At 40.9% G+C, this 13,048-nt stretch overlaps 1 protein-coding gene across 4 annotated transcripts in view; it reads left to right on the plus strand.

The window, feature by feature from the left end:
• Positions 1-13,048, plus strand: part of Dync1i1 (dynein cytoplasmic 1 intermediate chain 1) — a 299,060-nt gene that overhangs the window by 166,663 nt on the left and 119,349 nt on the right. For all 4 annotated transcript variants that reach the window (XM_031381127.1, XM_031381128.1, XM_031381129.1 and 1 more), the window contains one exon: positions 12,188-12,277. In XM_031381127.1, the coding sequence (XP_031236987.1) occupies positions 12,188-12,277 (90 nt within the window). The remainder of the gene's footprint in view (positions 1-12,187; positions 12,278-13,048) is intronic.

A 13,048-nucleotide genomic window follows, 5' to 3' on the forward strand; every position in this document is an offset into this window, starting at 1 on the left:
TATCAGGCTCTTGTCAGCCAGCACTTGCTGGCATCCACAATAGTGTCTGGGTTTGATGATTGAATATGGGAAGGATTCCCAGGTAGAACAGTCTCTGGATTGTCCTTCCTTCAGTTTCTGCTCCATAGTTTGTCTCTGCAACTCCTTCCATAGGTATTTTGTTCCCCCTTCTAAGAAGTCATGAAGTATCCACACTTTGATCTTCCTTCTTCTTGAGTTTCTTGTGGTTTGTGGATTGTATTTTGGATATTCTGAGCTTCTGGGTTAATATCTACCTATCAGAGAATGCATACCATGTGTGTTCTTTTGTGTTTGGGTTACCTCACTCAGGGTGATATTCTCCAGACCCATCCATTTCCCTAAGAACTTCATAAATTCATTGTTTGTAATAGCTGAGTAGCCCTCTCATTTCTTTTGCATAGCTTTCTTAATACCATGCAAGCTTTGGTGGCCAGGCGAGCCATTGACCACCAAGAAGATACAAGTGTCGTTACCCTCACCTCACTTTTAATACCCACTTTGCCCTTTGGTAGCAACAAAGCATTACTAGATCTACTAATTCTTTGTTTCACTGGACCACTGTGTTGTATAAGTAGGGCAGAATTTAGCATCCCTCATGTTCGGAGGAGAAAGCAGACACTGGAGAAGCTGGGGACATTGTCTGTTGCATAACATATAAGAATGATAATGAGTGAGACCCTTTTTCCCCATGCTGTCTGAGAGGAGATGAAGGCAGTTTGCCACAGAAAAACTGCCCTTCTAAGGTGGGGTAACACTGATTGTCTCGAGATCCTTAAACTCTCTCAACAGCAAATAAGGAGATGTTGCTTTATGCTGCTTCTCAGTGGAGCCAAGGGATCAAATAGCAAAGGTGCATCAGCTTGCTTTTCCTGATTGTTATCCTGTGATTAAGGTCACCACTTATTTCCTCTGCAGATCTTCCTGCCATTCACTGTCCACAGCTTTCCAATACTGTGTGTCTGTATGTCTAGACTGACCAGAAAGTGAAAACAAGAGAACGCTTTGAAACCTGTGGATCTGACCACAACTGAGGGTTGTACCTAGTCCAAGGAGCTGAAAACTTAGTGGTTTTGGATCATACAAATTCTTCCTTAAGACTCTCAGATGGCTAGTTTCTTCTTTTATAATTAATAGAAAATTATTATATTGACAGACAAGGGACTTCGTGTTTGAGCCAATGGGAAAACATGAAGTTAAAACTAGGGGAAATGACTTAGCCCCAAATACAGCTGCTAATGCTGGGATAAAAGCAAACAAGCCTGCTAATGATCTTCGTTCAGAGTCAGACTGTGACAGATTATGGTACATTCTTCGATGGGAATTATGTCAATTCTCCATAGTCTGAGGGTTAGGTAACCAAATTTGGAAATGCTTAAGTAAGAGCCAGCAAAAGACATCCCTGTGTCCTTTCTATTTACAGAGAATTTGAAAGCAAAAGACATACGTGACTCCTTTATGGAAGAACTAGATCTGCGGATCTGGGAAGCTTTGGTTTCCATAACCTGGCCATCCAACTAATACTTATTGACACCTGTCATGGACCCAGGTCTTTGTAGATGCTGTGAATACAGTAAAAACAGGACATGGTTTCTGCTCTTGTGAAATTCTTATTCCTTTGGTGGGAGAGACATATAAACAAGTTTATAAGCCAGATAGTGAGTAATATTAGGAAACTGAGAAGAAAATTGGGATACAGGCTCTGGACTTAGCTGGCTATAGCAATGGATGAGGTGCCTTGGTGAGTAGAGGTTATGTTGTTCAAGCCTAATGGTAAGAATTCTATGGGACCCATAATAGAAAGAGAGTTCTGACTCCAAGACCTTGTCCTCTACCCTCCATATATGTGCTATGGCATGCCTGCACCTGCACTCATGCATTCACACACTACACATGCACACATGCATAACCAAGGTGAAGAGAAACAAGTGCTCATTCCAGAGGCAGGCAGATTTCTGAGTTCGAGGCTAGCCTGGTCTACAGAGTGAGTTCCAGGACAGCCAAGGCTATACAGAGAAACCCTGTCTCGAAAACAAACAAACAAACAAACAACAACAACAACAACAACAAAAAAACCAAGTGCTCATTGTGGGCTAGAATAGGTTGGACTGTGCTGCTGTATTATTTAGTCTGGAAGAGGGAATTTCTTGTTGGTTGTATGCACTATGTGTGTATTACTCATTTTTCTCATTGACATGACAAAAATACCTGACAGAAAAAAATGAAAAAAAAATCAAGGGTTTGTTTTAGCTGACAGTTTGAGAGTATGTTCCAGAATGATTCAGAAGTGATACCAAAAGCCAGAGGCAACCACGCACACCTCACAGTCAGGAAGTAGAGGGAGATGAACACTGATCTTAAGTTCCCTTTCTCCTTTTTATTGGGGCCATAACCTTAACCCCTGCAAGTACCACCCACACTTAAGGTGAATCTGCTCACCTTAATCAATTCTAGAAAACTCCATTATAGGCATGTCCAGAGGTTTGCCTCCTAGGTGATTCTAGATGCTGTCAAGGTGACAGCTGATATAAACCCCCACTGTTGAGTTCCAGACTGACATCATTGCACATCTCTGGGCTCTGCTTTATTTCTTCCTTCTTTCTCAAGCTCCATCTTGGGAAGCTAGAGCAATGTGACTTTGCTATTAGCACAATACCAATCCAAGAAAGGAAGAGAGTCTGTTTTCTTAGGGGTTAGAGTGACTGGGAGTACTGGCTTAGCTAGAATATCACCCAGTCCAATAAGAAGAACAGTCCAGTTCTTTGACACGGGAGTAACACATCTGGAGTTTCCCAAGGCAGTTGATTAATCTGGGGGAGGAGAGAATTTGCCTTCCTGGTGGATAGAGTCACCACAGGTTTCAGCTTGTCCAGACGATCTTCAAGCCTACATGCTACCACAGTTTAGTTATTAATTGTATATCCAACCCTCTCAGAAGTATTCCAATGTATGGTTCCCTCCACTATATTATAAAAAAGTCCAATTCTGAGACCAGCCTCATTGGCTGCTACTACAGATTCAAAGCCTTCCCTGAAATCTTAAGGAAGACTTACATGACTGAAAGTAAGAGACATGTGTCCACTGAAGAATGGAGGGACTGTTTTCCGAAGGAATGGGGTAGTGGCTTCTGGGTGGCCAAAGCCACAAATGTCAGTTACAGTTCCCCTTTCCTCTTTATAATGTTTGGTGCAATTTACTAGCAAATTGAAGGAGACTGGGTGTTGGAAAAACATGGGTTTGAATCTTGGCTTTGTTGCTTCCTCTAGCTTATTGATCCCAGTTGGATCATCTTGTCTTTCTAAGCTCCAGTTTCCTCATATATGCAGAAAGCTAATCATATCTGCCTGGGTGAGTTATGAAGATTAAATATAAAGCCTTTGCCACAAAAACTTTGACATATTTCATTCTATAAGTTGATAGGCACTGTTTTTCATGGTTCCGAAGAACAATAGCTGGGGCAGATGTGAGTAGCATGGAGAACTACAGAGTGAAGGAAACCTAATCCACCCAATCCTAAGCACAAGCTAGAAAACAAGATTTCAACACATGGGCCATTGAGGAGGGGCAGGGGCGGCATGCCAGATCCAAAACATAGCACTAGGTAGATCAGAAAATTATCAATGACATTTTAAAGTAGCATATTTTGGTGTTATGGGAAAAAAATAATGCTGTAAGAGATGCCCAGCTGCAATGTTCTGAGGGCTTAGAGGATGAAGGAATCCCTACTGTAGAGGTAGAGTGTGAAATGAGACTTCAGGAACTGGAGGTCATTAAAATCAGGTCTGAAGCACAACTTGTCTCTGCATGTGGATATGATAAAGCCTTGGAAGCTCTAAGTACCCGAGGTACACCCTACCTGTGTGTCTTCTGCCAAGGAAGGCCACCACAGACTTGCTTTACTGCTTCTTAAGGTTTGTTTTGCCTCTAGTGTTAGCTCTCAGGAAGGACTTCCCTTCCTTCCTTTATAAAATGGCAGCTCCCACCAGTTCCCACTCTGTTCATCTTTACCACCAGCAATTCTTTAACCCAGTATGCCCTCTACCTGTTGTTTATTTTGCACTTCCCCCAATAAAATGCCAGCTGCACAGGGTAGGGCTTTTGTGTCTGTTCATGGATATAGCTCTAGTCTCTAGAATAGTACCTGGCACCTAAAAGGGTAAGAGTATATGACTGAGCGAAAACCATGAACCAAAGGGACAATCAGTATTATGTATTTGTGTACGTGACAAGTGGATTAGAGCACATGGACGAAATGTGAACATAAGAGAGGATTTGTATAGAGGAAACACATTTGTACACCTAGAAAACAAGCCAGTTTTCCTCTGCTTGGAATGAAAACAACTGTATGTGTTCCTGTGAATGTGATACACAGTTCTGTTTCTAGAGGAGCTGTTTAAGAATGATGGTTGTGGCAGGAGTTGGTATGGAGAAAGGGTAGAGACAAGAACACCAGCTAAAGGTGACCATAACAGTAAAATGCAGAAGCTATGCTAGTTTTAAATAACATTGAAAGGATTAAGAGGGATGTACATTAGAAGAGTATCCAATGAAAGAGAATTAGCAAGAATAGAGAATTTTTATTTAACCTAACCAAGTAAATAACTAAATCAATGCAATTAGAGAGCTCATGATAATGGAATGGCCTGCATGTGGCATTGGCGTGGTAACTGATCTGGCACTGGGAACCAGAGGAGATGATGAGGATTTTAAGGGATGAAAGATGTCTTTTCCCCTTAGAAACAAGACCTTTACTGGGAAAAATAATGTTTATGAGCACCTTCTGCTTCTTTACTCTGATTTCATGAGTCAACACAACATCAGAACAATTAACACCTGGAGGTCTTGATATCTTCCTTTGGGACATAGCTACAGTTTTTGCTAAAAGTTAAAGATTGTGGCACCTCTGCTCCTGTTGCTCCAGTTTTCTTCCTATAATCAAGTCTCCCACTAAATGGGACTACAGTTATATATGTCTTTAAAACAATAGATTAATCAAAGTATAAAATTGCTCACAAGGAGAAGCAGGCAGCAAAAAAATTTAAGTCTAGAGATCAAACATGTGTGTCCTTCTTTCTAAGAAGCTGCAAATTACATTTTCAATTGCTTTTGTCCCATGTGCATATGTGGTGTGTGTGTGTGTGTGCCCGTGTGCATGAGTGCATGTGGGCACACACACACACACACACACACACACACACACACACACACACAAACAGAGCTGATAAGCAAAGCCATAGAGATGATATCCTACACAACTGAAGCAGGTCCTCTTCTCATAGAATACATTGGCAATGACACTTTCTGGAGTTGAGTTGGTTATGCCCACTTGAATAAAGAAAAGACTGACTGAATATAAAGGAGAGGAGGGGAGGGGAGGGGGAAGGAGGGGAAAGGAGGGGATAGGAGGGGAGGAGAGGGGCTCTGTTTTTTCAGATGCTCTCACCCACTTGGGTCCAGAAAAAGCTGATACCATTAGAGGTTAATTTATCCAGGTTACCATGGCCTAATACAACAGTGTGATCTAGCTCATGGAATTGTCTTCTGTGGCTGAAGGATCCATGATGTTCTGAGAAATCTTTGGAGACACACATGACACTTTTAATAGCAGCACTGAGAAGACAGAGCAGGTGGATCTCTGTGAATTTGAGGCAAGTGTGGTCTAACATAGCAAGTTCTAGATGAGGGCTACACAGTTGGATACTGGCTCAAGATAGATAGATAGATAGATAGATAGATAGATAGATAGATAGATAGATAGATAGGTAAAATGAGTAAGATCAGCTAAAGAGTGGGGTGTTCCAACAACACACTTGGCCTATTCCACTCAGAAATGGGCCAAGAATTGTTTTGATTTGAGAGACAACTGGAGTCATATAACAATGAACCTTAAATGTTAAGCTAATAGAGAACAATTGAAAATGTTTAAAATTGAAAACAGATGGAAACATAAACCAGTCGGCCCTTCTTATCTGAAAACATTGTATGTGAAAGTTCCTCATAGGCTCCTGACTGAGTCCTTTTGAGCAATGCATTGTTTATCACAAACACTGACTGATCCCTTCCACTCTGTTCACTATATATTAATTGTACATAGTATGTATCAGCACAATCATATGCTTCAGAAACACCCACTAAAGCACTCATTGCTGGCCTATCTTTCATTTGAATATTTTTGTTCATTTCTTCTCATTTGCAATGTCTTGGGTGACATTCCACCAGGAAATAAACTTTCCAAGGACTGTCATATTAGAACCTTAGGAGACAAGTGATGTGGCCAAGAGTGTTAACAGAGGTGCTCTGTATGATGAGAAATGTATGTTTTCTTTCCTTTGGCCAAATTTTTCTAGTTCAGAAAGTGAAGGTTTATTCAAATATTAGCATGTAGAATATTTAACAAAGTGCTTACTGAAAATCCCACAAAATATGGCTTTCGTGCATACTTTTAAAGCACACGTTTGCTCACCTTGGCTTGTGTAAGCATTCACCGGTACATGTTATACTTTATTTTGGCTGGTGTGACATGTATTAGAAGGGTGGCTCTCTTCAGACTCGAGGTAAAGTTGGCAAGCTGTATGCAGACTTGGTCCAAGGATAGGATGACTCTAGTGAGCTCTGTTCAGGAGCCTTGACTATCTGTTGTGCAAATACATGGAGACATTCACCTCTTGCTTACAACTCCCCCTGGCCCCCTTGTCAGCCATGATCAACATCTCATCCTCTGCAATTGAGTCTGACTACAGCCAGCCTTTTGGCTGTTCCCTCGCTTGAATCCTTCCTACAGCCTTCCAGCTTTCATTTTGCCTCTACAATCTTAAAATCCAAAGGTATCTCCTATTCTTAAAACATCTTGTTGTTCTCCAGAACTGATTAAGAAGGAACATATGCACAGGGAGTCAGGCCGTCCCAGAAATGCATGTCAGAGCTAACTGGGAAGAACAGCAATATGGTTTCAGATGTCTTATTTAGCATTTGGTACCTTGTATTTCTTTTGAAATTTTAAGAAATTTTTATGAGCAGAATGTGATAAACTTGTTATAAGAAAGATAGCCTACATGGCAAAGTATATGGCTAACGTCCAGAAAAATTTTCTTTCTTTATTATTATTAGTATTTCTTTTATTCATATTATTGGTATCAAGAGTTGATATTGATGATGTTAACATCAGCTAGAACTTTGAGTAACTCATTTTGGTTTTACAGAGAGATACATTAACCTCACTTAAAATACTTCCTCTGAGACATCTCTTAGAGAGGTGAACAGGGCAGTGTCAGAAAGAAAGAGGAGTGATATAGATTTGCTGGAGCTAGGGCAGCACCAGAAAGACGGTGAAGAGAAAGTAGACTTGAGTCAGATTTGGGAGTGGAATTGGTTGTTCTCTTCCCTAGGGCCTGATTGAAAACAGAAATGAGCTGGCTCTCCTGGATCCAGCTGTGATTCCATGTGAATGTGATATCAGTTGTCAGAATTGGAGAACTCAGTGAGGGGCACAGGTCTGGGGAGAAGTTAGATGAGATGCCAGAATGCCTAGTAGACCCTGCACCCAGCAGGGATTTTGTTGTCCCATGATATTAATTTGAGGGTAAATAGAAGACACAAATGTATATATTATTCAAAATGAATATGTGATATGCCAAAGACTAAAAACATTTCTTTAGATGACTTTTTAATAAAAAATAAAGATTAAAGAAATAGGTCTATTTTTCTTTCAAAGAGTTTTAAATATTTTCTGAGAAGAATTATCACTTAAAATGTTCAAATACAGAATCATATAAAAGTGGTAAGCGCATTTTCACTTTAGTTAAGAACATATCAACAACAGCAAACCTCAAGGTTCACAGAACGTCACAAATGGGCAGGAGGAAAGATTGTAAGAGCCAGAACTTGGTGAAGACTGCTGGAAAGAGTGTCTTGTGGATGTGACCCAGTCATTGTCCCCATAAGCTCACCTACAGTCTTTAACCCAAAATACTTCTCTTTGCAGTGAACAAAGGAGAATATAGAGGGACTCATAGCTGCCCAAGATACTAAAGGATAACCTGACCCTAAGCAAGACATTATGCTGTACCTCTAAGGCTCAGAAACCACTGCTGAAGAAGGGCTAGGAATAATGAAAGATTTGGAAGATAAAGGATAAGGACTACAAAATAGTGTCTTTTGGACATGGTATAAAAAGTGCAGGCATAAACTCACAACAACTGCCATTAATTTCACTGAGTCTTCTGAAGACTGACTCAACTGTCAGTGATGGATGAGGAAGGGACTCATGGGTCCCTACCCCTTACTCCCCAACTACTGGCTATTGATAGGCTCTGGAAGATACAGAGTCATTGTCTTTGTCTTCAGTTTGGCACCCACTGCTGAGTCCAGCATTGCTCCAATGGATAGCTCGAAACACATGGGCCCTGGTGCAACTCAGAGGGTCACAAGCCGAAAGAAATAGGCAAGAATGTGGGAAAGAGATTTGTAGGGAAAAAAAGGAGTTGAGAGGAGTGGAAAGGAGTTATGAGAGGTAGAAGTGCAAATCACTAGTATGTAATTATTATGTTTCATATATGTGAGACATAATGAAATTGACCAAATTTGATTAATAAAAAGAGAATATAATGAAAAGAAGAAACCAATAGCATTCCTCTCTCAAATAGCATTACTCTCTACCTCTCCATTTGCCATCAATAGCTCCTTACTGATTAGAGTTGTTTTGGTGTCTTTGACACTTCTTTCCCATTTAGAAGCAGTTTCTGCTAATTTTATGAGCCACAAACTCTTTTTATTAACTTTAATATTCACAACTTTTCACATTAAAATGGATGATGTAATGCAGTTTAAGTAGCAAAATAGAAATCAGTTTTCTTAGGGTTGTATAAAGTGATCTTCCAGACGCTGACCTGTTCAATTCAAAGTCCTGTGGTAATTGCTTTGGGCCTCCCACTTTGGACAGCAGCCAGCTGCCCTTTGGAGACCAGGATGGAGTGACATGGCCTACTGTGCTCTCTCCCTCCATTTTCCACTTGACCCAGACAAGTTGTCTCCCTGAAGTGGCAGACAAAGGAACCCTAGCCCTCTCATGAAAAGCAGCAACTGAACAGCAAAAGCTGTGGCCAGGCCCTCAGCGCTTCTTACCCTGAGGCTTTGCAGGTCCTGGGAGGACTAGGAAAGCAACAACCTAGTGACCTCGTAAAACAGAGGGCTTCCCTGTGTTCTCAGGGCTCTGGTTGCAGGCAACAGGCACCAAGTCCAGTGGGATTTTCGAGAAGGAAGTCTGGTGCTGACACCACCTCTGGTGGAATTTATTAGAAGGAAATCTGGTACTTATAGAATCAACAGGAGGCAGAAGGAACAGTCTATAAACGAGCCATTGACCAAGAGAATCCAGACTTGGGTCCTTAGGAGCAATCTAGCCAGCATGGTGGGCATTAATTCTGTAACATCTTGATGACTCTAGATGTATCCTAGTTATCTCCTTCATTTTACCTCCCAAAGACAAAATGTGAGCTGGAAACATCTAGTCTGTCTGCTGAGGTCTTGCTTCTATCCTGTCTCCCCTTCTGGCTTCAAAGGAAGAAAGGGCTGAGCCACTTTTCAAAATACAAAGTTGCTTAGGGCACTATCTTCTAGACAGGGGACCATGTTATTATAATCCCAAACAGTGATAAACCTTCCACTAGACTCCCTTTCTATTCCAAGTCTATGAGGCTAAAAGGGCAAGATGGATAAAGGCCATGGCATGTGAACATTGGCTGACCTGGCCTTATTTGAATCAAGGATTAGTAGAGGAAAGTAACTCTTCCGGAGCTCATACACAGGGCAGGCAGACCTGTTCTTTGCACATCACGAGTTGTTGCTGTATAAATACCTTAACTCCCGAGCCTTTCACAAAGTCTCCAGGAAGGAGGACAGTAGTCAACAAAGAGTTTTCTGAGCAGGAGAATGATTGTGGCAACTGGAGGTCGCAGAACATAGGTGCTAAATGAAATCCTGTGTCTAAAAGATGCCATTGTATGAAGAGAGCCCCCTAGGACACAGGTAACTAACTTCTCTCATTCACTTTAATTTCTTGTGTGAATCCAGCTACAGGAAACCATACAGGGGTGGTAAAGGTTTGTTTGGTTTTTTCCCCTTCCAGTCTCCAAGGAAATGTAACTGGGAATGAGTGAGAGGCCCGAGTCATATATCAGTAGTCTGCAGAGGGTCTACATAAATCCTTTTCTTTAGAGTCATTGAACTGTTTTGAAAATGGTCTCAACAGAAGTTATTCCAAGTGCACCAGATAGGAAACCAAAGTCTTAAAGAAAAATATACTCACTTTGCTGAGCAAGGCAAACACACCAGTACTCAAAGAAACAAACCAGCCTCTTGTGTTTCATTTCCTCAACAAATTCACCGAAACGCTTACTTTATGTCCTTAAAAGGCTGATAGACAAGGAATTCTGTGGCTACTAAAAATTAATACCTACAAATGGTTCATAACCACTTTAAAAAGGTGGGCACTTTACATTTTTTTCTCTGTTGTTTGTAGTTCTTTATTGTGGTATTTTGCATATTGTAAACACAGTACACATTTTTGTGCTTTTGAAAAAAATACAAATTGAAAGCATACTCTCTGGGGAAGGGTTTTCTTCTATTTAAGGAATTAGAATGCAACTTTCCTGTGTATGTCTATGAATAAACTTACGCATTGTATCACAGCCTGTTGTATGGCCCAGCACCTCATAGAATAATATTTTTCTAATAAACTCTTCATGACTTTCTATTGTAGAAGGCTTTTAAAATCTTCTGAGAGCTAGAGTTTAAAATAAAAACCTTTCTATCTGGGAAGACAAAACTGTTCTACTATTTAAAGATGACTAATGCAGTCATTCGATGAAATGCCTCCAGTTTTGAGATGGTGACGATGCGAGCATATAGGTGAGACAGCTCTACCGAAACCAAAATAAATGAAGGTGTACCTTGACCTTGTGGCTCACAGAATGAGAGAGAAGCCGTGGCTATTACCTTACTTCCTCTAGACCTTTGCATGACTCAGTTCCTTAATTCTCAAGGGTCACTTTCATGTGGCCTTTTTCTGGTGACCACTTTTTTGGTGGGGAGGCAGCCTCCGTAAACCAGAACACTAGCTCTTTGATATATCCTTGATAATGTCCTTTCTCCATGCTTGGGAATAATCTGTGATGCTATGTCCTTAGCATCTGCTGAGATGGAGGTACCACACAGGGATGGGAGTCGTACAAGAAATCTGTCCCAATTTAGTAAATGAACATGTAGAAAGTAGGAGAAGGAGGGATTTCTTTTAAACTCCACTAGAACCAACAAAATAACCTACCTACTTACATTACTAGAATAAATGTAAAAACCCATGAGGACAGCTTTCTGTATTTTTTCTCATTTTCTATTTGTGAGTTAGATTTTCCGGTGATGCTCTGTTCCCTGAATCTCCTATGTTTCATTCAGTCAGTGATCCTGAGCACTCCTCTAAAGGAAGCAGGTGGAGAGAGACCCACATTTGCATAGAGCAGAAAGGGCACTGTAACATCTGGCCCATGGAAGTTGCCTGGGCCCATTTGTGAGTGCTCATTAAATTCACATGAATTCGTGAATTGTTTTGAATTTGTAAATGCCCCTTGGTATAGATTGTTTTCTCCCAGAGCAGTGGCTTTGACTTTGGGGGTCTACCCCTGCTTGTTTACTCGCCAGTGGCATTTGACCTGAGGTTGGACCCATCTTTAACCCTCTCCTGTAGGTCAAAACCAAATTGATTTGGCAAAAATGAAATTGGAAATGAGTCATGTGTGTAGCAGGTGTCCCCCTTGCTCAGAAAGCACTGCAGGTGGAAGCATTTTCAGACCTGTTTCTGGGCCATCTCCAAAGACTCTTCAGAGGTCAGGAAGGTAATTCCAAGGCATCCCATGTGTTCAGGGTCTGGGGAGAAACATAACAGGTGCCCACTCGGTGCAGTTTTCCCAGCAGGTTGGAAGCCTTTCAAAGACGTCTGTTTGCAAGATAATTTATTCAAGTATTCATGAACATTTGTCTGGCATTTTCTGTGAAGTGATTTACTTCGAAGTTGCCCTAAACGACTGGGACTTTGCCCTTTCCTCTACCTCCCACCATCAGCCAAAGACTTTGATTTTCAAGATGAAAAATATTGCATTTTTCTCTTTCTTCTTTCTAGAGGATGAGGAAGATGAGGAGATGGTGGAACCCAAAATTGGTCATGATTCTGAACAGGAAAATCCAGACAAAAAGCAGGAGACAAAAGAAGGTAAGGAGATGGAGGGAGGTATGGTTGGCAGATGCTGAGCCATTACTTGGTTTTATTGTTTTCTTTTACCAAAGTGAGAGATGATAGAAGCAAACAAAGCTGAAGCTCACGTGCCCTTTGTATAAGATTTGGTATGACGACTCAGTACGTTACCGTTGAAAACAGACACTGGAATCATCACCAGGTCAAGAATTGGTTGCTTCTAAGCTGACTGAAATGAATCAAGTGGAAGCAACTTGGGTGCTACTCCCAATTCCATTGAGTGATGACTAAACACAGAGATAACATAACACAGACTATCAGTTACCAGCTTAAACCAGAAAAGGTAATCATGAGGAAAAGGATCATCTGCAATTATTTTATCAATTCGTTCTTAAGTTCTACAAATATTCTACATAGAAACAGTAACAGCAATTATTTCTCTACTGATTAAAGGGTTCTTCTACAACTCTGCACCTGCGAGGACAAATAATCACATATCTCAGCGATAATAGTTACTTAACACTGGGGAGTTAGTTCAGTGGAAGAGCATTTTTTTTTAATAACTACAAGGCCCTGAGTTCAGATCCCAGAACTGGAAGGAAAAAGAAGACAAAATAAAAAGTGGCCTTGATTAAGGGTTTACAATAACTTGCCTCACCTCCAAGCAGGTGAAAAAATACTGTCTACTAACCAAAATGTCCTTTGGATGAGTGTACTATTACTATCATTATTGTACTGGCAGAGAACTAAGAGAGAACGATTTTAAAAACTGCCCCAGGATACATAACT

Source organism: Mastomys coucha, unplaced genomic scaffold, assembly GCF_008632895.1.
Source record: "Mastomys coucha isolate ucsf_1 unplaced genomic scaffold, UCSF_Mcou_1 pScaffold20, whole genome shotgun sequence".
In the NCBI taxonomy this organism is placed as follows: domain Eukaryota; kingdom Metazoa; phylum Chordata; class Mammalia; order Rodentia; family Muridae; genus Mastomys; species Mastomys coucha.